The sequence below is a fragment of the Protomyctophum parallelum genome (assembly GCF_964188405.1).
Source record: "Protomyctophum parallelum genome assembly, chromosome: 23".
Taxonomy (NCBI): Eukaryota; Metazoa; Chordata; class Actinopteri; order Myctophiformes; family Myctophidae; genus Protomyctophum; species Protomyctophum parallelum.
This window is the reverse complement of record NC_139715.1, coordinates 9,106,231-9,129,423: the sequence shown is the minus strand read 5'-3', so window position 1 is coordinate 9,129,423 and position 23,193 is coordinate 9,106,231. Positions and strand designations below refer to the sequence as shown.

At 43.3% G+C, this 23,193-nt stretch overlaps 2 protein-coding genes across 2 annotated transcripts; one reads left to right on the top strand and one right to left on the bottom strand.

The window, feature by feature from the left end:
* Positions 1–459: 459 nt before the first annotated feature.
* On the bottom strand, positions 460–5,643 carry LOC310854450 (uncharacterized protein). The gene is made up of 4 exons (XM_083759109.1): positions 5,529–5,643; positions 3,750–3,878; positions 2,861–2,965; positions 460–992 (listed from the first exon to the last, which is right to left on the bottom strand). Exons 1-4 carry the CDS (start codon positions 5,617–5,619, stop codon positions 472–474), a joined length of 846 nt encoding a protein of 281 aa, XP_083615235.1. The 5' UTR covers positions 5,620–5,643; the 3' UTR covers positions 460–471.
* A 2,383-nt stretch (positions 5,644–8,026) lies between these two features.
* Positions 8,027–17,796, top strand: LOC310854430 (gap junction alpha-1 protein-like). Its single transcript, XM_083759076.1, has 7 exons — positions 8,027–8,334; positions 8,856–8,934; positions 10,168–10,413; positions 13,038–13,124; positions 13,825–13,920; positions 14,776–15,138; positions 15,993–17,796. Exons 2-7 carry the CDS (start codon positions 8,866–8,868, stop codon positions 16,338–16,340), a joined length of 1,209 nt encoding a protein of 402 aa, XP_083615202.1. The 5' UTR covers positions 8,027–8,334; positions 8,856–8,865; the 3' UTR covers positions 16,341–17,796.
* Positions 17,797–23,193: the final 5,397 nt, after the last annotated feature.

Here is a 23,193-nt window from a genome sequence, read left to right as displayed (position 1 = left end):
ACATGCTTTCAAGAAAGCAAGATGACTGTATAATCTCTTGGATTCCACAGGAACTCCACAGGAACTTTATGCCGTTTAACTTTATTTAGAAAAGTTAAACTTTTCACAAATGTAAACAGCTTGTGTTCATATTTGAAAGCCTCTGCAATGTCCATAAATCCGCTGTAAGATGCCAAGAAGGCATTTGCAAAATTATGTTCAGTGATAATTGGCTGTCGTCAAGGGAAAGCATCATCATGTGACCAGCCTGCCTGGACATCGCTCTAATAACAAGCGATTTAATGTAGGACACCAATCTCAAATGTAATTCAGGAAACAGCACTGGACAACATTATCTGCTGTTGCATGTGTATCACGTGTTTGAGTTATACTCAGGAGAGCATCACGCAACAAAAAAAGAACAGATTTATACTTTTCTAAAGGAAAAACAGAAAGAAAAATCCAGAATTCCAGAAAATATTTCCATTAATTTTATAACCATGGGAACCATGCACATTTCGGTTTTGCTACTGCTGTTGTATGCTTGTCAGTGAGGAGCCCTACCGGGAGGTCATAGCACCTGAATTTCGCATGACGTTTAAGAAGATTTCTCGTCCTGAACTTATCCCCACACTTACAGTGGAAGTTTGTCTCTCCTGTATGAATTTGATAGTGACGTTTCAGTTCAGCTCTTCTGCGATACCTTTTACTACACTGGTCACACTGGTGGGGTTTCTCTACTGCATGAATTCTCTCTCTTCTGAGCGTTGTGCTTATAGTGAAACCTTTCCCACATTGGTCACAATGGTAGGGTTTCTCTCCTGTCTGAGTTCGCTGGTGAGTTGTCAGATAATACTTTATGCTGAACCTTTTCCCACACTGGTCACAGGGGTAAGGTTTCTCTCCTGTATGAGTCCTCTGGTGTACGTTGAGACTCTGGGGTGTTGTGAATGTTTTCCCACACTGGTCACAGAAGGTAGGTTTCTTCATTGGTAGTTGGGCAGTTGAGACATCTGTGATAGAGATTGAGGTAAAACAAAGAAATGTTTCATGAAAACTATAACATAACATGATTTGAAGAAACATGAATGTTATAATTTCTTAAGCATCATTATTCAAGTTGATCGAGGCCTAGTCTGTTTAATCCACCAGTTAGCCACAATAATGGATGTTTGGTGAGTGGAAATACCTATAGTTCAAAGTATTTTAGCTTTAGTGTTTCGGAACCTCAGTCGCTTTTTAAGTGGCGGTGATTTATCGGGAGGCACTTGTGTGGGTGTGTATTAGCTACTTTTCGATGGATGTAATATATAGTGAGATCCATCCACCGTTCCACATAGGGATGTCAGTAACGAATAGTTTTCAAAGAAAATTGACCCAAAATGGAATATGCACGTACACAGAATTAACGTTGGTAGACATTTGTGTATGCTCTTTAAAAACTAAAAGCAACATTTAGCAATACATGTTTTGCTATGTTGTAGGGCTTAATCATCAATAAACAATGTGTCGGAACTGAGCGTGCATCTGCGCGTCTACTCGATGGGGACCACTGACAAATAATTAAAAAAAACAGTTCACACAGGACTTTTTGTTCCTTACAAGCTTTTACAATGTGCATAGTGTAGTGTCTCAGTAAACTATATGATCATAGAATGCAGAGAGACAGTGTAGTGCGCTCACTTCTCACAGCTTGCACAAAAAGTGGGCTCAACCGCGCAGTTGCCATAATATCGTTCTCTTCCGCTGATTGATCTGCTGCCTCCTCTGCCTGGGAGGCAGCAGATCAATATATATGAACCAGCGCCATTACTTAAACACAATTTGTCCTTATGAATCTGTCCACCGTCCACCTTTTCCAAGTAGGCTAGATTATGAAGCTGGATTTTAACATTGATTAAATTCATTGTTGGGAGTGCTGATGCACTGTTGTTGATCTGCTATACCCGTCCTTCAAATGGCGCCCGCCCCCGAATTTGCATACTACGGTCAGGTGTGAGGTTTGCAAAACCGAGCTCATGGTGATGGGTCCCAAGGCTCAGCTTGAGAAGATTGGACATTTTCTTCTCCAGGTGGATGGCTGTTCCATCTCTCCATCCCCTGAAGTACGCAACCTGGGTGTCATCCTGGACTCTACCCTCTCCTTTCAATCCCACATCAAATCTGTCACTAAATCTGCCTTCTTCCACCTCAAAAACATTTCCAGACTCCGCCCCTCACTCCCGGACTCTGTTGCAGAGACCCTAATCCATGCATTCATCTCCTCCCGGCTGGATTACTGCAACGGTGTTTTGTTCGGCCTCCCCAAGAAGTCCCTTGACAGATTGCAGTACGTGCAAAACTCCGCTGCCAGAGTGCTCACCCGCACAAAACGCTGGCAGCACATCACCCCCACCCTCAAACACCTCCACTGGCTCCCGGTTAAGTTCCGCATTCACTACAAACTGCTCCTCCTCACCTACAAATCCCTCCATGCCCTTGCCCCACAGTACTTGACTGACCTCCTCAAGGACTACACCCCTGAGCGGAACCTGAGGTCTTCAGACATGGAACTCCTCACCATCCGTCACGCAAAACGGCGGACTCTCGGCGATAGAGCCTTCTACGTGGCAGCCCCTGCCCTCTGGAACTCTCTCCCCTTGGAGATCCGCCAGACTCCCACATTGAACTCTTTCAAGTCTGCACTGAAAAGACATTTGTTCACTTTGGCTTTTGGCAACTAGTTTTGTTTTTTGTTTTTTGTCTTGTTAAGCGTCCTTGGGTTTCTTGAAAGGCGCTATATAAATCCAAGTTATCATTATTATTATTAAGCCTTATTGTTGATAAGATGATATAGAACCTACAACAGAACAAAGAGAAAGACTGATCATTAAAAACTTACCGAGATCCAAGTCATCTTCAACTTCATATTCAAATTCAGCTCCATCTTTAATCACTGTCACTGGAGAACTCCTCTTCACCTGCAGGCTGAACGCCACAGACTGGTCTGGAATGAAAGAATAGAAAAAGGACTGGGATGGGTCACTTTGTAGTCAAGTGTGACCTGAAGCAGAAGTTCTGCCTCGCCGTCAGTCCACACAATTGTCGGTTTTCTACTAAGCCATTATTGTTTATGTCGCACAAGTTATGGCGCTCCTTTTTCTTCCTCCCCTTAGGCAGTTTCTGGCATGTTTCCGCCGTACACGGTCAATCTGCATGCTCCACAGCTTCTCTCTTTTTGGGTGCTTGTGTGGCAGCTTTGCAGCACCGCCTACAGGCTGGGCATATACACTACAGCGTTCTCAGTGCGTTCTGAGCATTCTCAAGTGGAGACATACATTTCATGTGACGATTCTGTCTGTAGGGTAAACATTCAAAAAATGTGTCTGTCTGGCTAGCCTCGGTCCCAGGCTTACTCATCTGCGAAGAAAAAAGCCTGGTCACAACCTAAGGCAGAGACGCTATCGGCGGAAGTGTCGGTCCGGAACATCCGACAAATGCATTTCCCCCGGATACGATATTATTCCGACCAATCACAACACTTGTTTCATACACGGAGAATGTAAACTGATTTGTAAAGCATCAACGTAATTTCCTTGAGCGGTACTCCAAAATCCTGCAACTTCCACCCAAAACAAATGATAGCCTCTCTACAGCTTAGGTCTTGCCCAGCGTGGGATGAGGCCTAAGAGTAACAAAACACATCCTCTTCCTTGTTTAAATGGTGAAACTAACACACGCACGGCCACCACATGAGGGGATCCAATGTCCACACTAACCCACTCACTCACCCAAATCAAAGTCCTGGAGGTGCTGGGGTAATCGTCTCTGTCTCTTCCCCCGTCCTGCAGGGCGCTCTGGACAAACGGCTGGTGCTGGAGAATGTATCTTCGCCTGCAGGCTGGACTCCACTGACTGGTCTGGAATAGAATAATGACTTTAATAACAACAATTGCCATATATTTCTAAATAGTAGCACTACCGCAAATACCCGCACACTAGCTAATACCCGCCAGGGGTCTGACAGCATTAACTTATTAAATGCCTCCTCCGGATAAATGCCCCGATCCGTTGATACATCAGGGCTATTGTTTGTGCTTTCCTCAGCCTAATGTATATTGTATTGAATGACGGCGTTCTGGACCGAAAATAGAAGATCTACAAGCTCACATATGTGCCGCGGACGCGACTCTTGTAGCTTGTAGGTCTGCTATTTCCGGTGTGGGACTCTCAAAAATAAATCTTTGTTGTAGACAGAGGTACCGTAGTTTAACTCGAAGGTTCAGTGTTAAACTGAGGGTGAAAATACGTGGAGATTGAGCAGGGACCAAAATAAAATACAATAATATTGGAAAGATATATATATTTTTTTTATGACACTATAACACAAAGTGTCTGTTGCATTGTTCTTCTTTCGTATCATGATGTTGCATTGTTCTTCTTTTGTATCATGATCATCATATACTGAGATAATAATCATATACAGTTCATAAGGTGATATCGCTGCGGAGTAGAAGAAAATAAAGAAAGCTAGGACATGAAACTTACTGCTGTCCATATGGTCTTCAGGTTCCTGTTTAAGGTGATATTCAGGTTCCAGTTTAATAGAAACGGTGCTGGCTGGAGAACTCCTCTTCACCTGACTGGATTCCACAGACTGGTCTGGAATGAAGGAATAGAACTTTGATTTGACATGCAGGGGTTGTAGTCGTAGATGATGGTTGAATGTAAAACAAAGGGACCAGAAGTGGTAAGAACTGAAGTATCTTTGTTGTGAACCAATATACAGTACATGTGCAAGCTTCAAGTGATTTAGGTGTGTCTCAGGCCCAATTTCTCTCTTCAAGTTTTGGCTTTCGCAAAAAAAAAAACATGCTGCAACTGTTACAGCATGATCAATGTTTTTTTTTTTTGCGAAAGCCAAATCCCTTTTTTTCTGTGTAGCATGCGTTAACAGACAGATTTTCAGTCTGGATCGATGTAGCACAATCACATAACAGCCAACAGCACACAATCTCAAACCATAAACACACCAGTACACCAGTAAACAGCTGAAAACAGGACAGCTTATAATAATATAAAGCCACAGCAACACATCTTTATCAATAAACAGCTGCTGCACCACATACTAGTGCCAGATCAGCCTCCCCTTACCATAAGAGTTTGCTGTTACTATTCAGAACTCTCTGGATGTTACCATGAAGCTTACCTTTTTCTTTTAATAAATAACTGTTACCATATAAATGGTGCATTTACAATAGCGCCTTGGCCCGTTATTTAACTTCGACAAATACGGAAAATACAGCAGGATGTCGCCCGCTGTTAAAACGCACCATGAGATATCAAGCTGCCTCACGGTACAGAAACAAGCTCCTGCCCCATTTGCCCTCATGGCTCCACAAGGCATATAGTGTGAAAAATTATTACACATAACTTATGTGGCCATTATCGTTCCAGTATTGTTTATATGCTTGGAAAAGGCTCAATGTACAATTTTTAAAGAAAGACACATTTTCTTCTGCGGAATGCGGAGCAGAAGAAAATAAAGAAAGCGAGGCCATGAAACTTACTGGTGTCCATATGGTCTTCAGGTTCCTGTTCAAGGTGATATTCAGGTTCCTGTTTAATAGAAACGGTGCTGGCTGGTGCTGGAGAACTCATCTTCACCTGCAGGCTGGACTCCACAGTCTGGAATGAAGGAATATAATAAGGACTTTTACATGGCTTGACGATTAAGGTTCAAAGGCACTTCTGCCTTGCTGAGATTATTATTTTTTGATCCAAAGAGAATGGATTCAGTTTTTCCCCAGGTGTAAAGATAGTTTGATATCAGCGAGCCATGTGCAGACAGTGCAGACACTACCGAGTTCAGAGCTGAGGGCCTTTTCAACATCCAGTTTGTTCCTGTCCGAGACCAGCTGTGCCGAGTCATCTGCGAACTGGAACAAGTTGCAGTCACAAGCCGTTTACATATATTAGGAACGGTAAAGTCCCTAGTATGCTTCCTTGTGGAACACCACAGCTCACTGGGAGGTGTGTGTGGGGGACAGTGTTCCGTTCACCTCCACCATCTGTTCTCTCCCCTCCAGGTAGGATGGCATCCAGCTCACTGTGCTATCAAAACCAATTGCTTTTAGCTTGTTAACCAGTATGGAGTGGTTCAGTCAGTGTCAAAAGCCCCAGTATGACCATGCTGCAGTATTTGCCAGCATCCCATGATGCAGTTAGTAGTGTAGCAAGCAACTCTGACAATAGTAGGCTACAGAATTACTGCAGACAGCTACCATTTGGATAGATGCACCAACGCAAAGCCAAGTAGCCAGGTGCCTATTAGATGGGGGTATAGCACCCGCAGTTTCATTAAAGAGGATATTTCCAGAGCACTTAACCTGCCAGTTATAGGTAAAGAAACGTTGAATATGTATGTGTTTGGTTCCAAAACACCCCAGAGAATTAATTACCTGCAGGAAAGTGAAGGCTCGTTTGAGAAATATTAAGAACAATCAAAGCATTGATGTCCATTTATTGGAAACACCCAAGTTGAGCTCTTCTATGATTAAAGCGCCAAACGGAAAGATAAGGAGGGACTTGGAAGCAAAAGGAATGCCCATATAGCCGATGTACCCATCATAGGGATGGATGCAGTGGAATTGGAGTCCTAATTGGCGGAGACCAATATTGGAAAATGGTCACAGGAAAACTGGAGAGACTGAATGAAGGACTAGTTGCACTGGAAAGTGTATTTGGATGGACACACACACACACACACACACACACACACACACACACACACACACACACACACACACACACACACACACACACAAACAAACCCAAACAAACATGTTTAAATTAGCCTACTCCTAAACATTTTGACAAACATCACACTCTCCTCCTGGTGGAGACCTGTGCTTTTTCTAGTTAATTTCTGCATCTCTTAGGGCCCATTTAATAACCATAATGCATTTGGATGGCAAAAATGGCAGATCTGCAAGTTCAGTGTCTTGAATGAGGTGTGCTGTGAGTTTGCATATCTGCTATTTTCCAGCATAGGACCGATATCCCGTGCATATCCAGGGCTTGTGCATGCCTATTCCCACTATAGGCTGAGGAAGAAATGCTACTTGACAGTTTTCAAATCAACCTAAAACATCAGGTATAAGTGATGACACCCATTGCAGAAATCTGCACGGCGTTTAGCATAGCACCTGCAATTATAAAAGCCTAACTTAATTTGCTCACTTCTTCATCGCAGCTCACTTCCAATATATTCTATATTCTGGGCTAGTGTGCTTCCACTGAGATAATTGGACTGCTTGAATTCTAGTTGACTTCGACTCGTGTCTAAATGTTTTGATGAAATGAAAATTGTGGGTCAAACAAGTAGAAATGCTTTTATGCGGTCGTCCACTCACAGTTAACAGTCTTCTATTGAGTTGTGCTTGAAAATGTACTGTAATTCTGCAAACTGTTAATAAATATTTAAATCAATCAATCAGTGGTGTAGTGTGTGCGCCGTGCGCGTGTGGGGAGGGGGCGTCTAAAATCACGTCTAAAATATATTTTGTGGCAATAAACCCCGTTTCTAAATAGGCTATTATGGGGCGTCCCCGCCCCCCCCCCCCACTCCCAAAAGTACCACTACAACACTGCAAGATGCAATTAAAATGTAGCCATCCATAGAACGTGATTATAGTCTCTGGTCCAGGACTGTGAGAAGTGAGAACCCAGGGTTTTTTTTAGGAGTGGGAAGGATATACTCCGACTCCCCAGACTCCCCAAGCGTGGTGTGACTGGGGTCTGTCTGGGAGTCCTCCCCCAGAATGCCAGAAACGGTGTTCTGGTGACCACAATTTCCATAATTTTAGCTGGGGACCACCTGGAACCGTCTCGAGGATCACTGGTGGTCCCCGAACCACAACCACTGCTGCAGAGGAACGCTGCTGAAATACCACTCGAATACAGTAGATGGCGACAAAGTCTCATTTTGTGGTCCCTCCCCAACCACATCTGGATGCGTTCAGAGTTCAGACGCTGGAGAGGTGGAAAAAACTGAGAGAGAGGCGGAGGAAGCCAGCCAGAGGCTGCTGAGCTGAACTCACAACGTCAAGGAATAGATGACGAAGACAACTCTCTGAACTGAATGAAACCGCATTCTTTTAACTGAACAGTCAGAGTCCAGTGATTTTCCCGTCCGTGTCTGGATTAACAAAAACAAACAAACAAACAAAACTTTCACGATGGACTGGTTTTCAGGCTGACACCAGCAGACCAGCTCGGCGGAACACGACCAACTTTTTCTCCCCAAAACAACTTTTTTATTGGAGTGAAGCGGACATCGTGTGATCCCGTTATTACTGGGTCTCTGCCTGCCAGGTTAGTTACTGACTGACTTATTCAACGCTTTATAATACAATTTAAATCCTCAGACGTTTACGAACTGTATTTGACGATTCCAGCTCCCGGATATTTAGTTGTTACCAACGCGTGACATTAAAGAAAATCAAGAAATAAACTCTGATGGTCGCAGTTTGGCCGCTCAGACCAGATTTGAGACCAGACACGTAGCCTGAAGTTGTAAAATAAGAGAGAGAAAATAACTTAGAAAACCGCAAAAAAGAACTGTTGTGATTTATGTAGTTTAAATTAATATACATATGATCAATGTTTCCTTCGAGGTAAAATAATAACACTTTTCGGTATTGTTTAAAACTTTTCTCTAGCTAATTCTCGCCTCAGGATTTTTTTATAACATTAGCATTTAGCAGTTTTTAAGTGACTCACTCTCTCTCTCTCTCTCTCTCTCTTCTCTCTCCTCTCTCTCTCTGTCTCTGTCTCTCTCTCTCTCTCTCTCTCTCTCTCTCTCTCTCTCTCTCTCTCTCTCTCTCTCTCTCCAGTGAGTGAAGGATGGGTGACTGGAGCGCCCTGGGCAAGCTGTTGGACAAGGTCCAAGCATACTCCACCGCTGGAGGAAAGGTCTGTCAGTATGCATCTAAAGCCAGTCCCCCATCAATCAACAATCTGAATGATACAAAAACATTATGCAGTACTTTCTTTAATGTTGTAGGCTACTATACTACTACACTATAGCCTACTACTAATCATCATCATATTTCTCATCTTTCTATGGATTCTCATTCATCTCTGTCTCTCTTTCTTTGTTTTTCTCTCCCTCCCTTTTCGCTGTCTGTCTGTCTGTCTGTCTGTCTGTCTGTCTGTCTGTCTGTCTGTCTGTCTGTCTGTCTGTCTGTCTGTCTGTCACTCACTCACTCACTCACTCACTCACTCACTGGTCGTAGGACTAATGACAGGTCATTGGTTAGACCAGTCATTAGTCCTACGACTACAACCTATCTCAAACCCTCACCCTAAACCTAACCTCCCACGGGGCAGCACACCTAAACCTAACCTTAACCAATGTCTAACCAATGACTAGTCTAAACTAAGTATGCACCCCCACTCACTCACTCACTCACTCACTTTTTTGTGTTGCCTTGATAAAATGACTGTATTTGAAATAGCCGATAGTTTTTTGAGGGGCACTATCCCCTCCAACGTCTTGGTTTCAGAAATGACGTGAGGGGTGCTCTTATCATCATACATCACATTCCGGCCAATCACTTTTGACGTCCTCACTTTTCTGTCCTCACTTCTTTTTATCCTCACTTTTTATAAGCTCCCAGCCGATCGAATCATTGCTATGGGGTACACACACACACACACACACACACACAAAGCTGGCAATAGGAGGGGCTAGCGCCCCTCAAAAACAGGATCCCACTTGTGCCGTCATGTGGCAGCCAAGTCTATGGACTTTTAATGTTGGCTTTAACCCATTCTGACCGGGCACCCATTTTGGTGTTGGCATCATGTCGTGCTTTAGCTATTGCAAAATAGCAGATCTACAAGCTCATATCGCGCCACCGAGTGGCGCGATACGAGCTTGTAGGTCTGCTATTTTTTTTTTAATCGAAGAACGACAGACATTTTTTTAATCTGATCTCAGGTCAGAATGGGTTAATAATGAAACAGTCAGGATGTAATAGACATTTTTTAAATCTGATCTCAGGTCAGAATGGGTTAAGCAGTGAGGTCACGTGGCTATAGCCACAGTTATGGGAGCCCCCTCACTTCACACGAGGGATGATTGATTTTAAACAAAAGATTTGTTATAAAAAATAATCAAATAAAGAAAAATCTCTCTTCCAGGTGTGGCTGTCGGTGCTCTTCATCTTCCGCATCCTGGTGCTGGGCACGGCCGTGGAGTCTGCGTGGGGGGACGAGCAGTCTGCGTTCCACTGCAACACGGCGCAGCCGGGCTGCGAGAACGTGTGCTACGACAAGAAGTTCCCCATCTCCCACGTGCGCTTCTGGGTGCTGCAGATCATCTTCGTCTCCACGCCCACGCTCCTCTACCTCTGCCACGTCTTCTACCTGATGCACAAGGAGGAGAAGGTGCGTGTTGTTCGGGCGCGGGGGGGGGGGGGGGTGAGCGGCAGGGCTGCTGTTATGATTACACATTTAAGTTGACGATTCATTGTCACACAAATAATTGCGATTGTGTTGGGGTTTTTTGCATTGAACGTTGGAACGTTACAAATTGTATTTCCGTTTGCCTTTTAGGCTTCGGAATCACAAATTGCACAGGGCAGATTTGACAAAAAAAAAATAATAATAATCAACGTGGAAACGATTGACAATTACGCAAAAATAATTGCGATTATTAAATCGTTTTTATGTCAAGGACACCGAAAATGAATTATCAGTGGTGGAAAAAAGTACTCTTGAGTAAAAGTTCTGATAACACAATGTAAGAATACTCTGTTAGAAGTAAAAGTCTACAAAAGTACAAAAGTATTGTCATCAAAATGTACACAGCCGTGTGGAGTGAGGAGTGCTCATATCATCATACATCATCTCATTCCGGCCAATCACACTTTGCGTCCTCAGTGTTTGTACACAAACCCTCAAAGCTGGACATAGGAGGGGCTAGTGCCCCTCAAAAATGTACTTATCGCTGTTAAAATGTATCGTTACACCCCTCCATATTTGGGCAAGTCTAGAGTAGACTATGATGTCTATGATGAAGAATGGCCGCATGTTTGGGAAAGTGCATGGCAGTCCTCTATGAAACTATACATATCTTTGTTGTATGACTAGATCTTTCTATGAATGTCGGTGGTCTATGTCTCATCTATGCCTCCATCTTTGGGAAGGTCTATGGTTTCACTTGTCTATGAGCTGTTTATGACTCTGTATTTGGTGGCTGATATTTCAGCCATTGACTTCCATTATAAAATTAAAGTTAAAACTAATATTTCCCAAAAATATAAAACATTATGTGACCTACTGGCAGTGTGCACAAGAAATGTAGGTACGGATTAGTGGTTTGGGAGCCGACACACATCTCCGAAAACCAATTGTAGAGATAATTAACCCATTCTGACTGGGCACCCATTTTGGTGTTGGCATCATGTCGTGCTTTAGCTATTGAAAAATAGCAGATCTACAAGCTCATATCGCGCCACCGAGTGGCGCGATACGAGCTTGTAGGTCTGCTATTTTTGAAAAATCGAAGAACGACTGACATTTTTGGAATCTGATCTCAGGTCAGAATGGGTTCATCAGACCAGTGTGTGTCCGGCGGAAACCTCGTATGAATCTGATCTCAGGTCAGAATGGGTTAATGTTATTTGAGCCTTCATCATAGTCCGTCGGTCAGATTTTGATAACGGTGTCACTGTCTAACAACACCGTGTTAAACAGTGACCGTAAGGGGGTACCCTGTAGGATAGTGCCGCTTCACACAAATAACAGATTTTCAGCATCCCCCCCACACACACACACACCCTGGGTGTCCCCGGACTCCACTTTGAGAACCACTGTTCTAAAGTTTATTCTGATTTGTGATGCAAATTCATCATACAAAGTGACTGTGTTTATTTGGACCCGACACAGGTCCTCTTTGTCATATAACCCATTCTGACCTGAGATCAGATTCATACGAGGTTTCCGCCGGACACACACTGGTCTGATGAACCCATTCTGACCTGAGATCAGATTCTAAAAATGTCAAGTCGCTCTTCGATTTTTCAAAAATAGCAGACCTACAAGCTCGTATCGCGCCACTCGGTGGCGCGATATGAGCTTGTAGATCTGCTATTTTTAAATAGCTAAAGCATAACATGATGCTGACACCAAAATGGGTGCCCGGTCAGAATGGGATAAACATCCAACGTGGCTGGCTGCCTTCCTGCTCCAAAACGTCAAACTCATGTCATCGTATTGCATCTCACATCAACACGTACTTCCACATATTTAGGTTTGATACGTTTTGTAATATTTAACTTCACTTCCATAATGGACGTCAATAGAGCTCTGGGTCGGGCTAATTTGGAGTCATAGATAGATGATGTAATGACCGATGCCAAACTGTAGATCAAGGGTTCTAAAATTGACATCCGGGGAGTCTGACTGGGACCCCCAGGGGTTATCGACGTGGCTCCAAAATGTGTGGACATCACAATCAGTGAAACTACATTAATCCTATTTCATAGTTCAGAAATGTTCTCTTCTGGGGGGTCCCTGGCATAAAGTCCTGTCAGATAGGGGGTCCACAGCTTGTTTGCAGCAGTTTGGCGGCCCTTGACATGAAAATGTTTGTAAATATACCGGTAACTGAGACTGTCCACATGAAGTTCCAGTTCCACAGATCCAGAGGATCTAGTCTCACACAGTGGTGTAAAGTAACTAAGTACAGTACGTCTACTCAAGTACAGTACGTCTACTCAAGTACTGTACGTAAGCACTTTTTTTTTTTTTAATACTTTACTTGAGGTTGTCCAATGTTCAGTACTTTTACTTCTACTCCACTACATTTCAGATGCAAAATATTCTACTTTTAATCCACTACAATTAGTTGACAACTTTAGTTACTTGTTCCAAAACATGCATTAACCACTTCAGCCCCTACATACGGTAGAGTTCTGGCATTTGAAAATAGCCGATCAGCTATTTTCTAAGGATTCTATTTGAGAACTTGTGAAATGGGACCTTCATTGAGGTTTTGTGTCTTGCAGTTGAGGATCAAGGAGGAGAGGCTGAGGGAGATCCAGGGCAGAGGAGAAGATGTGGAAGTTCTGCTCAGGAAGCTCGAGCTGAAAAAGGTCGGTCATATTGTCACGTTTTACTTTTAGTCCTAGAACACTAAACCTGGGTGATTTTCACCCGGACAATTATGTTCATGTTATTTTCATAATGTTGCTGATGTCTGAGGTGGGTGGGGTCCTTGGGTACCTTCAGGATGCTCAGTGACATCATAGAAGTATAGGGGTGTTTCCCTGCCCACATCCCTGTTTTTTCCTACTGGCTTTTTCTACCTACCAAAACATTCACCCCCCAAACAGTCGCCGGGGAAAATCCGGTGACCTCGGAATGGTCGCCATCTGGTATTCCTAAAACATAACCTCAGTAAACTATGCCTACCTAACCTTATTCCTAACCTTTACATCAGTAAAACTATGCCTAAAACTAACCTTATTCCTAAACGTAACCTCAGTAAAACTATGCTTAACCCTAAACGTATTTCTAACCTTATATGCCTCAGTAAAACAAACCCAAGAACATCTGGGGTGGGCGAGCGGTCAGCGAAGAAAATGGGGGCGAGCGCGTTTTTACCAATCTAACTACTTCATAATATGTGCTACTGATGTAATGTTGCTTTGATACACGTATGAAGTTGTATATTTACAGCATTGTTTATGTCTTTGTCGTTTGGTGGCCCAGTTCATACTCGTCCGCATCTCCTCCCTTTTATACGTTTATGATTTGATTACATTTTCATTATTGTTATGATTTCTCACCAAGATAAAGTACGGCATTTGGGACCATGGGAAGATCAAGATGAAAGGGCCTCTGTTGAGAACGTACATCCTCAGTATCATCCTCAAGTCCGTCTTGGAGGTGGGCCAACTTTTCTTTTTAATATACCGTGTATGACATTGTCGCTGTCGGGTGGGAAAATGTGTACCTCCATATTTAATCTCAGTTATTTTCCCATAAATGAATGCCCCATTGTATACTTTGTTGCATGACAGTGTCACACAAAAGTAGCAACAAGCTAGTAGCTGTCCGATCTACTAGCTAGTAGCTCAGTGCATCGCCATCACCATCTTTTGTTTTAGCTGTTTTCTTCACATGCCCAAGGTAGGGACGCCAGGTTGTAAGCGGGTTTTATAAACATTTAACCAATGAAAAGTATTAACAAATTTTGAACACATTCTTGGGGAAAAGAAGTTTAACTACATTAACTCTGGGATGAAAATCGCAGATCTTCAACCTCACAATGTACCATGACGATGCGACACATTGTGAGCTTCGTACTTAAGTAATGTAGTTTGTCATGAGGGCTGTCCCCGACTGTGAAATTGCGATAGAGAATCATTCCATTTGGGCTGTGGGGGGTGCTACACAGTCTGATTTAACATATACTTGCTTGGTTTCTCCAAATAAATCATGAAATGTATCGTATTTCTTTCAAACTACGGTATTTGTTAATTAATATAACAAATTAGGCCAATCTCCAAGTAAAATCATGGAAAAAATAAACATTGACTAATCCACTAGAGATTGGTAGTCGACTAAGACTCCCTTGAGGTCAAGCCATAATGCTTAAGTGGTCAAGATATGAAAGCAAAACTGTGTGGAAACATCCCTCACAATTCAGGCTTTTTTTTGTTCATTTCATGGCGGTGTTACTGTACACGTGTCCTCTTCAAAGCGTCCCTTCCTTAACACAGCTGCGTTCCTCTCCGCCAGGTGGCGTTCCTGACGATCCAGTGGTATGTGTACGGCTTCACGCTGGTGGCGCGCTACGAGTGCGACTGCGACCCCTGTCCGCACACGACCGACTGCTTCCTGTCGCGCCCCACCGAGAAGACCATCTTCATCATCTTCATGCTGGTGGTGTCGCTGGTCTCCATCGTCCTCAACGTCATCGAGCTCTTCTACATCTCCATCAAGCGCGTCAAGGACAAAATGCGGAGCAACTTCCCCCCGGGGACCCCCGGCCGGGATGTGGCGTACCAATACTACAACGGCTGCCCGCCACCGTCCGCCCCCATGTCCTACAACCTGGCCACGGCCGAGAAGGGCAACTCATGCAGCAACTACAACAAGCAGGTAAGACTGCAAAATGCATTCGCTATCGTATCGTTATCGAGGTATGAACGTGCACAATGTCAGTATTGCAAAAAGGCGATACTAAATTAACCCATTCTGACCTGAGATCAGATTCATACGAGGTTTCCGCCGGACACACACTGGTCTGATGAACCCATTCTGACCTGAGATCAGATTCTAAAAATGTCAGTCGTTCTTCGATATTTTTCAAAAATAGCAGACCTACAAGCTCGTATCGCGCCACTCGGTGGCGCGATATGAGCTTGTAGATCTGCTATTTTTCAATAGCTAAAGTATAACATGATGCCAACACTAAAATGGGTGCCCGGTCAGAATGGGTTAAGCAAGAACTAAGCTATGATGGCTAAAACTGAGACTAAATATAATTTTGTCAACAAATAAAAACTAGACAAACTTTATGTTTGGGAGGGGACTAGTGGAGAAGAGATCCAGCAGAACTAAGACAAGTCATCATGGGTGTGTGCAGGTGTCCGAAAATAGGTGATCTACAAGCTCACAGCGCGTCACGCCGCGACGTGTTGTGAACTCAGAGCTGCCTGAAAATACCGTAGCTGAGCTACAAGCTCAGAAAGCACTGCGCTGCAGCTAGCATGAGCTTGTAGATGAGCTAGTATTTTCAGCATGCAGCGAAGTGAAAATCAGCCATTTCGATGCCATCACGGCCCACCAAAAATAAACTTAAGTAGACCAAATCAACTTCAGATTTAGTCGACTACAACGAGACTATTTCAGGTGTCTGCAACATGACTTAAAAACGAAACAAAGTTTTATTCAAAAGAATACGACTTAAAAACTAAATCAAAATGTGCTGTCAAACTCACAACACCGTACAGGCCAGCGAGCAGAACTGGACCAACTTCAGCACGGAGCAGAACCAGCTGGGCCAGCGGGCAGGCGGAGGAGGAGGAACCGTAGGCGACGGCACCAACGACCACCATCACCACCACAACAACAACAACAACGACAGCAGCGACTGCCACAGTCACCAGGGCTTCCCCGGCTCGCAGCACCCGCGCAGCTTCCAGAACTCCAACTGTCACCCGCCGCTGCCCGGATGCTACGACCTTCCGGAGAAGGTGGGCTCCGGCGGCGGGAAGGAGTTCCACATGCTGAAGCAGCAGGACAACAGGCCGAGCAGTCAGGCCAGCAGCCGTGCACGGCCCGACGACTTGGATATTTAAAAAATTGGGAAGACGACTGCACTTTTGCGATCGAGGCCAATTCGGATCCCCGACGTTGTTGTGTTTTTAGGGGGAAGGGCTGCGTGGGGGAGAAACACTGTTATTATAACGCCGCAAAGGTGAGGTGACACACGGCGGCTCCCAGACTTGGTTCTTTGGTTATTGATTGAGATACTCTTTGGACCGCTGGCGTCTGAGTAGAGCGGAGACGATCGGGGGCTGCACATGGATTTGCAGGAAAGGAAACCCCTCCCAGTGCAGCACAATGAGAGAATCCCCCTTTTTGCTTCCTGGATCTCCGTTTCCTGCCGGGCAAAACACTCCTCCTGGGCATTTTCGGTGTGAACCGTTTCGGGCCTTTGTTAATTTTTTTGGATGGCGACAACAGAGGATATTTATCAAGACTTTGAGACAATGTAAGAGTACCTCCTCCCATCGAGAGGATGAGTCATGTTCTCCCGAGGAGAATATAAACTGTGCTTGCGAGCGAAAGTGCCTTTTTGACATGATGGGAAAATGACAAGGCTTTGTCGGTATATCTTGTTTTCTTTCTTTTTTTCCCTCTTTTTTTATACTTCTTTCAAAGTTTGCACTTCCTGTTTGAAGCCATTGTCCAGAGAACGATGAGTTCTTCCCTTATGGAGGGAGCACAGTAGTGGCTCCAGTTCTCACAATGACTCTGAGGACTTGGACTGTATCAATAGACTGTTTTCACCGGCAAGGCCTTTTTCTTTAACAAGTAATAATGTTAATTGTGAGCGTGATTCTTTGAGACGTTTCTTGTGTGGGCTGGCCTGGCTGGCACCCACAAAGTACAGGAGCCCGTATCATACCAGCACACACAATAAAAACCTAAATGAAACACCCACAGTTAACGTTATTATTACATTCAGCTGCGTTTACACGTTACAATGTATGCTGTGATAAGGGTCTATTGTTGAACATTTTGGTTCTTGGCAGGAGACCATGGGAAATACTTGATGTTCGCATAACATTCCAAAACACAAAAAAAATATATATATTTGTAGTTGGCGTTTCTTTTCCAATGCCATACTTTATTTAATTCACAACAATCAGAAGTCCTTTGATGCAAATTTATTATTTGAGTGATTGAATGATTAGCTTGACTAGTGCCTGTATATTTATTAGAACATACAACTATGTGGGAGAGCTTTTGCAATTTCTATTCCCGTTATTTTTATTGGTGTAATATATTTGTCCTGATAAACTTTGAATGAATGCTGTTTGTTTGGAAGCAAATTTCTCTCCCTGCAAGTTACCCAGTGCAAATCCTTTGTTCATGTTTAATATTATTATTATTATTATTATTATTATATGGATCATCTTTAGAATGACTGTGTTATACTGCTAACTGGATTATGCGTTTTGTTTGAGTATACACAATCCAGACAAAACTACAACAACAAAGTCATAAAAGAATGTTTCCAAAGCTGAATTTGATTTAAGTTTGTTTAATCCACCTTGCACAAGAGCACATGCAGTGACCTGAAAACCTCCATTTCATGTGAGGGTACAATGCAATGAAAACATTGAATTAACCAACTGATCTACAAACTCACAACGCGTCACGTACGTTGTGTCACATTGCGAGCTTGTAGATCGGCTATTGATGGTGAACTTTGCCCCAATAATAGGGATGAAGTTATTTTCAGCATGTCCTATAATGCAGTAGTTCCCAAAGTGGGGTCCGGGGACCCCCAGGGGTCCTTGAGGGAGTTCCAGGGGGTCCCCAGCTAAATGATAGTTTGGAACCAAATGGACACTTATGGGTCTGTAACTCTGAGTGTACAAATGGAACCAAATGGACCCTAACCAGTCCATTTGGTTCCATTTGTACACTCTCAGATTTAAATGTACATCGATAAAATGGGGGTCCCAGAGATAGAAATGCCATTAAATGGGGGTCCGTCCGTAGACTAATGCATGTCAAACTGGAGGTCCTTGAAATTAAACGGGTTGAGAATCACTGCTAGAGCCATAAAAATCTTCTCTTATGGGGGTCTGTGGAATATCTTTTCAAATGGGGGGTCCGTGGGTCAATTAGTGTCAATTTGGGTGAAAAAGTTTGGAAACTACTGCTATAATGGAAACTGATATTCTATCCCCTATCTAGTATCTATCTTAGGGGAAAAGATTTGCATATTTCCGAAACGTACCGTACCGATTAAAAAAATTAAGAGTGTAATTTAGGGGCACCTTTGGAGCCCAGGTTTGAGAAAAGAGGTTTGCTCTAGTTAAATGAAAAGTTGGGTGAAATTTAAAAGAATTTTGGTTAAACCAGATCTTTAATAAACAGTACATTTTCAGGTGGGTTGCCCAGTTTCGGCCAATCTGGAGAAAGTGCCCATTTATCGTAGTGTTCCAGTTCCAAATTTGTCTGCTAACTTCATTGTGTCATCACTTCCAATTTCACTTGTTTATCCCATTCTGACCTGAGATCAGATTCTAAAAATGTCTATTACATCCTGACAGTTTCATTATTAACCCATTCTGACCTGAGATCAGATTAAAAAAATGTCAGTCGTTCTTCGATTTTTCAAAAATAGCAGACCTACAAGCTCGTAGCGCGCCACTCGGTGGCGCGCTATGAGCTTGTAGATCTGCTATTTTTAAATAGATAAAGCATAACATGATGCCAACACCAAAATGGGTGCCCGGTCAGAATGGGTTATCCTGTATCCTGTGTGAGTAATCTTTCCTGATTTGATCAAATTAGTATCCCAAGTTCCCAACCTGAAAATTAATTTCATGTTGACTAAACGAAAAGAGCTGCAGAGACATGGAGACACTCCATGTCTCCATGTCAGCAATGATTACTGTGAGAAACTATTTAACACACATAGCACGTACCCTACCTTTAACACTGAGGATGTCTTGTGTATATTAAGTTAAGTGCCTGCATACTAGTGTAACAGTACGTTTTAACAGTGGGAGACCTTAGAGACCAACGGCGAGCGTCGCTTGAATTTCCTTGGCTAACGCCCACTATCGCCGGGCGACGTCGCCCCAAAAGATGGGCCCACTTTTCGACCATCGCCTGTTCGCCTGCTATCGTCTCTATCGCCAGTAGTTGCCGGGTCCCATTGACAAATAATGCACTCCCGGAAAATTCGTCTGGCTGTCGCCCGCTGTTTAAACGTACTGTTAGGCAACATGTCTCACCTGATTATTTTGTGAATAATGTATGTACGATATCTGACAGTCCCACAAATAGGCTAGTGATTGTCAAAGTTGGGTGTAGGGACCTCCAGATGTCCTTGAAGGGCTTTCCAGTGTTTCCCCACATAAATTAGTTTGGAACTAAATGGAACCTTAAAATGTCTGCAACTCTCTGAGTTAAACAGTTTGAGAAGAATTATGTCACTAATATATAGAGAATCTACATTCATCTTAAGAATGTTTTTTTTTATATCCTTGGGAGTGCTTCACAGGCATGTGTTACAGTGTTTCATATCTCTCCATATCTAGATTCTTGAGACCTGTTATTCTGCATATCATCATTCAAGGACATATGGCCTCCACAAAGTATTTCCAAGTATGTCTATCTGCACCTGTGTGACATCTGATTATACACACAGTTCTTCTATGCGCTACTTTCTGAACCCCTGCAGTATACACAGTATACTGTATCGTCTTGCTAACAATGGTCTGCTACCTCCTAGGGCTAGCCACCCCCTGTAAACAACTTTGGGCTAGGAGCGTGTTGCTCATCCTGAGAACTGTGCTTTTTCTCTGTATTGGTCTGAAAGAGGAATCTTAGCAATGATATTAATTTACTCAGCTAACTGAAGAGCCAGTAGAGATTGTGTTTTCTCCACATTTTGCCAAGTCCTCCCCTGAGAAGAACCAGAGCAGACTATTCAAAATGTCAAGGTGCTCCACGAAGCGTGCCCTGTGTGTGCGCATGTGCGTGCGTGCGTGTGTTTGTGTGCACGCGTGTGTGTGTGCATGCATGCATGTGTGTGTGCGTGCGTGCTAAGTACACAATGTTCATAAAAGTTCATATCCTTGAATCTCTTGTTGGCCGGTTAGTCGTTTGGTAGTCAGACAGTTTAAGAGCAGCATTCTCCAAAGACTGAAAACGAGTAATGCTGCATAATAGACCATAGTGTGTAGAACTTTGTGTTAATGATCTATTAATTAACTACACCCCACCCCCCCAGAATAGGGGGAAACATATTTGATTACATTTACAAGCTTGTTGTGAGCCTGTAGATGAGCTATTTTCATGAAGAGGGTAGAGTACCTAGAGCCCCTTTTGGTGTTTTTAACAAAAGTCTTTGCTTCTGGGGTGGTCCCTGGAACAACATATTTTCAGATGGGGGTCGGCGGCGGCCAATTACATATAGTTTTTGGGGTCCTTGACATGAAATAGTTAGCCACTGATATATATATATAAACTTTATTATATTAACTTTATTACAGGCTCGTGGCCCACAAGGTAAGATAGTACATCACATATACGAGAATAGAAAAAAAAAATCGGCCTCAGGTCTAAATGGGTTTAAGTGGTGATGGATCAGATTTGTAGCTACTGTAGATTAACCTGCAAAACGGTAAAGGGTGGGCGTCACTAGTGTCATTAGTCCGACGGCTCATTGTTCCGACGATGCGTTGGTCCGACTCACAGATTACTAACTCTATCTCTAACCGCACGCGGAAGCTACGTAGTCGGAGTAATGGGATGTCGGAGTTGTGAGCAGTCCCCAAATGGTGTTATATGTTACGTAGGTAGCACCTTTTATCCAAAGCGCTTTACATTGTGCATTACATTCACCCATTCACACTCAGACAGCGGAGGAAACCATGCGAGGCCCCAAACTGCTCATCGGGAGCCGTCAGTGGTGTCTTGCTCAAGGACACTTTGAGAGTCACAGGGCGAGCCCACGGTCAAACCGGGAACCAATCTGATTCCCAAGGGCATATATATATGACAGCATAGTCTGTAGGTGCAAAATGCCTTCAGCGATTAGGCTTAAGCGATAAAGGGTATGCGTGTGACATCATCATCAAACCTGGAAGCTATGCAGGAATGCCTACCGAGTGGCACAAACGACGTTCTGGCCTTGACAGCCCATGCATCCAAACAGAAAAGTCCTATCTGATTGCATTAAACAACATTAAACAATGTTAAACTCACTTTGCACGTTGATTTGCCACTCGATGTGCCATTCACTTTAAGCATGCGCACACCCTCTATACCGGTGACCGCACTATTGATGCCATTCCCCTGCTCTCCGTGCTGCCTCAATGTCATTATCAAAACAATTGTGTTCAATTCTAAAACAGACAACTAGAAGATCAAGTCGGCGTAAACCGTAGGCCTATAACACTATGTTTGGACTCAATTGCAGCAGAATTTGGCCTGCCTGGTTCTTTTTTTATGAGAAATGCTTTCCCAAACATAAATATGTGAAACCATTAGAGAAATACTTTGGGGCGTACAGAAAATTAATTGCAGATGTACGACGGTCAAAACCGCAGTACGGCCGACATGTATAGCACCATTTCACCGACTCCTGTCCATGACGCACACAGAGCTCCCAGCTGGCACTCAAACCCTCAAGCCAAATTCCAATACCCAAAATCTCGGCCACTCGCTCACTCACACTCGGTCACTCGGTCCACTCACAGTTAACAGTTGTTGTATTGAGTTGTACTTGAAATGTACTGTAATTCTGCAAACTGTTAATATATCAATCAATCAATCAATCAAAACTCCAGCATGGCAAATTATGGTGAAATTGGTGACCTGCCAAAATATGTGACCATCTTGTGGACTTCACACAACTTACATGGAAGTCTTTAAATACATAGATACAGTTAGGTTGAACTCTGCTAATGAACAAACTGCAACAATTTACATTAGGACACTAACATATGTGATTGTCTAAACAATTGTCACATATTTCAGCAGGTCACCAATTCCACGGTAACATCAAACCATTTTCATATCAAGGTCCATCATTTTTTAGATGATAATTTTTTTAAGATTTAGCCTCACAGACCCAATACATAGATTATTTTGTTGTATAAGAGTTTGTCCACAATTCCATGCTGTATTGATGTGGTACCATAAAGAGAGATAACAGGCAAACGTTGATGAAAATAACAATTCTTAATAATAATGATAATTCGTGCAACTCCGAGAGTGTACATAATGCAACCAAATGGACGCATACTTGGTTACATTTGTACACTCTGTCAGACTTAATTGACCACTGTGTAGTATGACCAGCATCTTTACCTATAGGCCTAAACGTCTGCGCCTCTGTCCATGCAGACAAGAGTACCGATCCGATAACAGTGTGTAACTTAACAATAACATCTAGGACAGTGGTTCTCAAAGTGGTGGTCCAGTGACTCTCTCAGGTTCCTTGAGGGGGTTTCAAATGGACCCTTGCGGGTCTGTAACTCTGAGAATGTACAAATGGACGCGCAGGGCTTGGTAACTCAAATACTTGCTTCTGTGGGTCCCTGGAACAAAATATTTGAGTTCAGGGATCTCAAAATATATTCTGGGGGTTCTTGACATGAAGAGGTTTGAGCACCACTGATATAGCAACATTTCTTTTCTGTCTCAGGTCTTACTGGGTTAAAAAAAAACCCTAAAAGGTTCATAGTGTACACACAGAGCATAGTCACCAGAGCCATCATTTCATTTCAACATTATTCATTTTATTATATGCTTTCTTGATTAGGAAAGATTAGCATAAAAGCAGAAAGAGAATGAAACATTCTGCCTGGCAGAATGGCACAGGCTCTGAGACATGCCCATTATCACAATAGTGTTTCCAAGCAGCACAAAGTGCCACGGAGCGGAGGGAACATT

What these genes read in the sequence shown, in the direction of transcription:
- LOC310854450 (XM_083759109.1), bottom strand. Translation starts at nt 5,619, where the DNA reads ATGAGTTCTCCAGCACCAGCCAGCACCGTTTCTATTAAACAGGAACCT. An exon ending in TGAAGACCATATGGACACCA is followed by an intron (nt 3,879 to 5,528) that starts GTAAGTTTCATG and finishes ATTCTATTCCAG; the next exon opens with ACCAGTCAGTGGAGTCCAGC. An exon ending in TGAAGATGACTTGGATCTCG is followed by an intron (nt 993 to 2,860) that starts GTAAGTTTTTAA and finishes TCTCTATCACAG; the next exon opens with ATGTCTCAACTGCCCAACTA.
- LOC310854430 (XM_083759076.1), top strand. Translation starts at nt 8,866, where the DNA reads ATGGGTGACTGGAGCGCCCTGGGCAAGCTGTTGGACAAGGTCCAAGCA. An exon ending in ACTCCACCGCTGGAGGAAAG is followed by an intron (nt 8,935 to 10,167) that starts GTCTGTCAGTAT and finishes TCTCTCTTCCAG; the next exon opens with GTGTGGCTGTCGGTGCTCTT. An exon ending in TCCTCAAGTCCGTCTTGGAG is followed by an intron (nt 13,921 to 14,775) that starts GTGGGCCAACTT and finishes CCTCTCCGCCAG; the next exon opens with GTGGCGTTCCTGACGATCCA.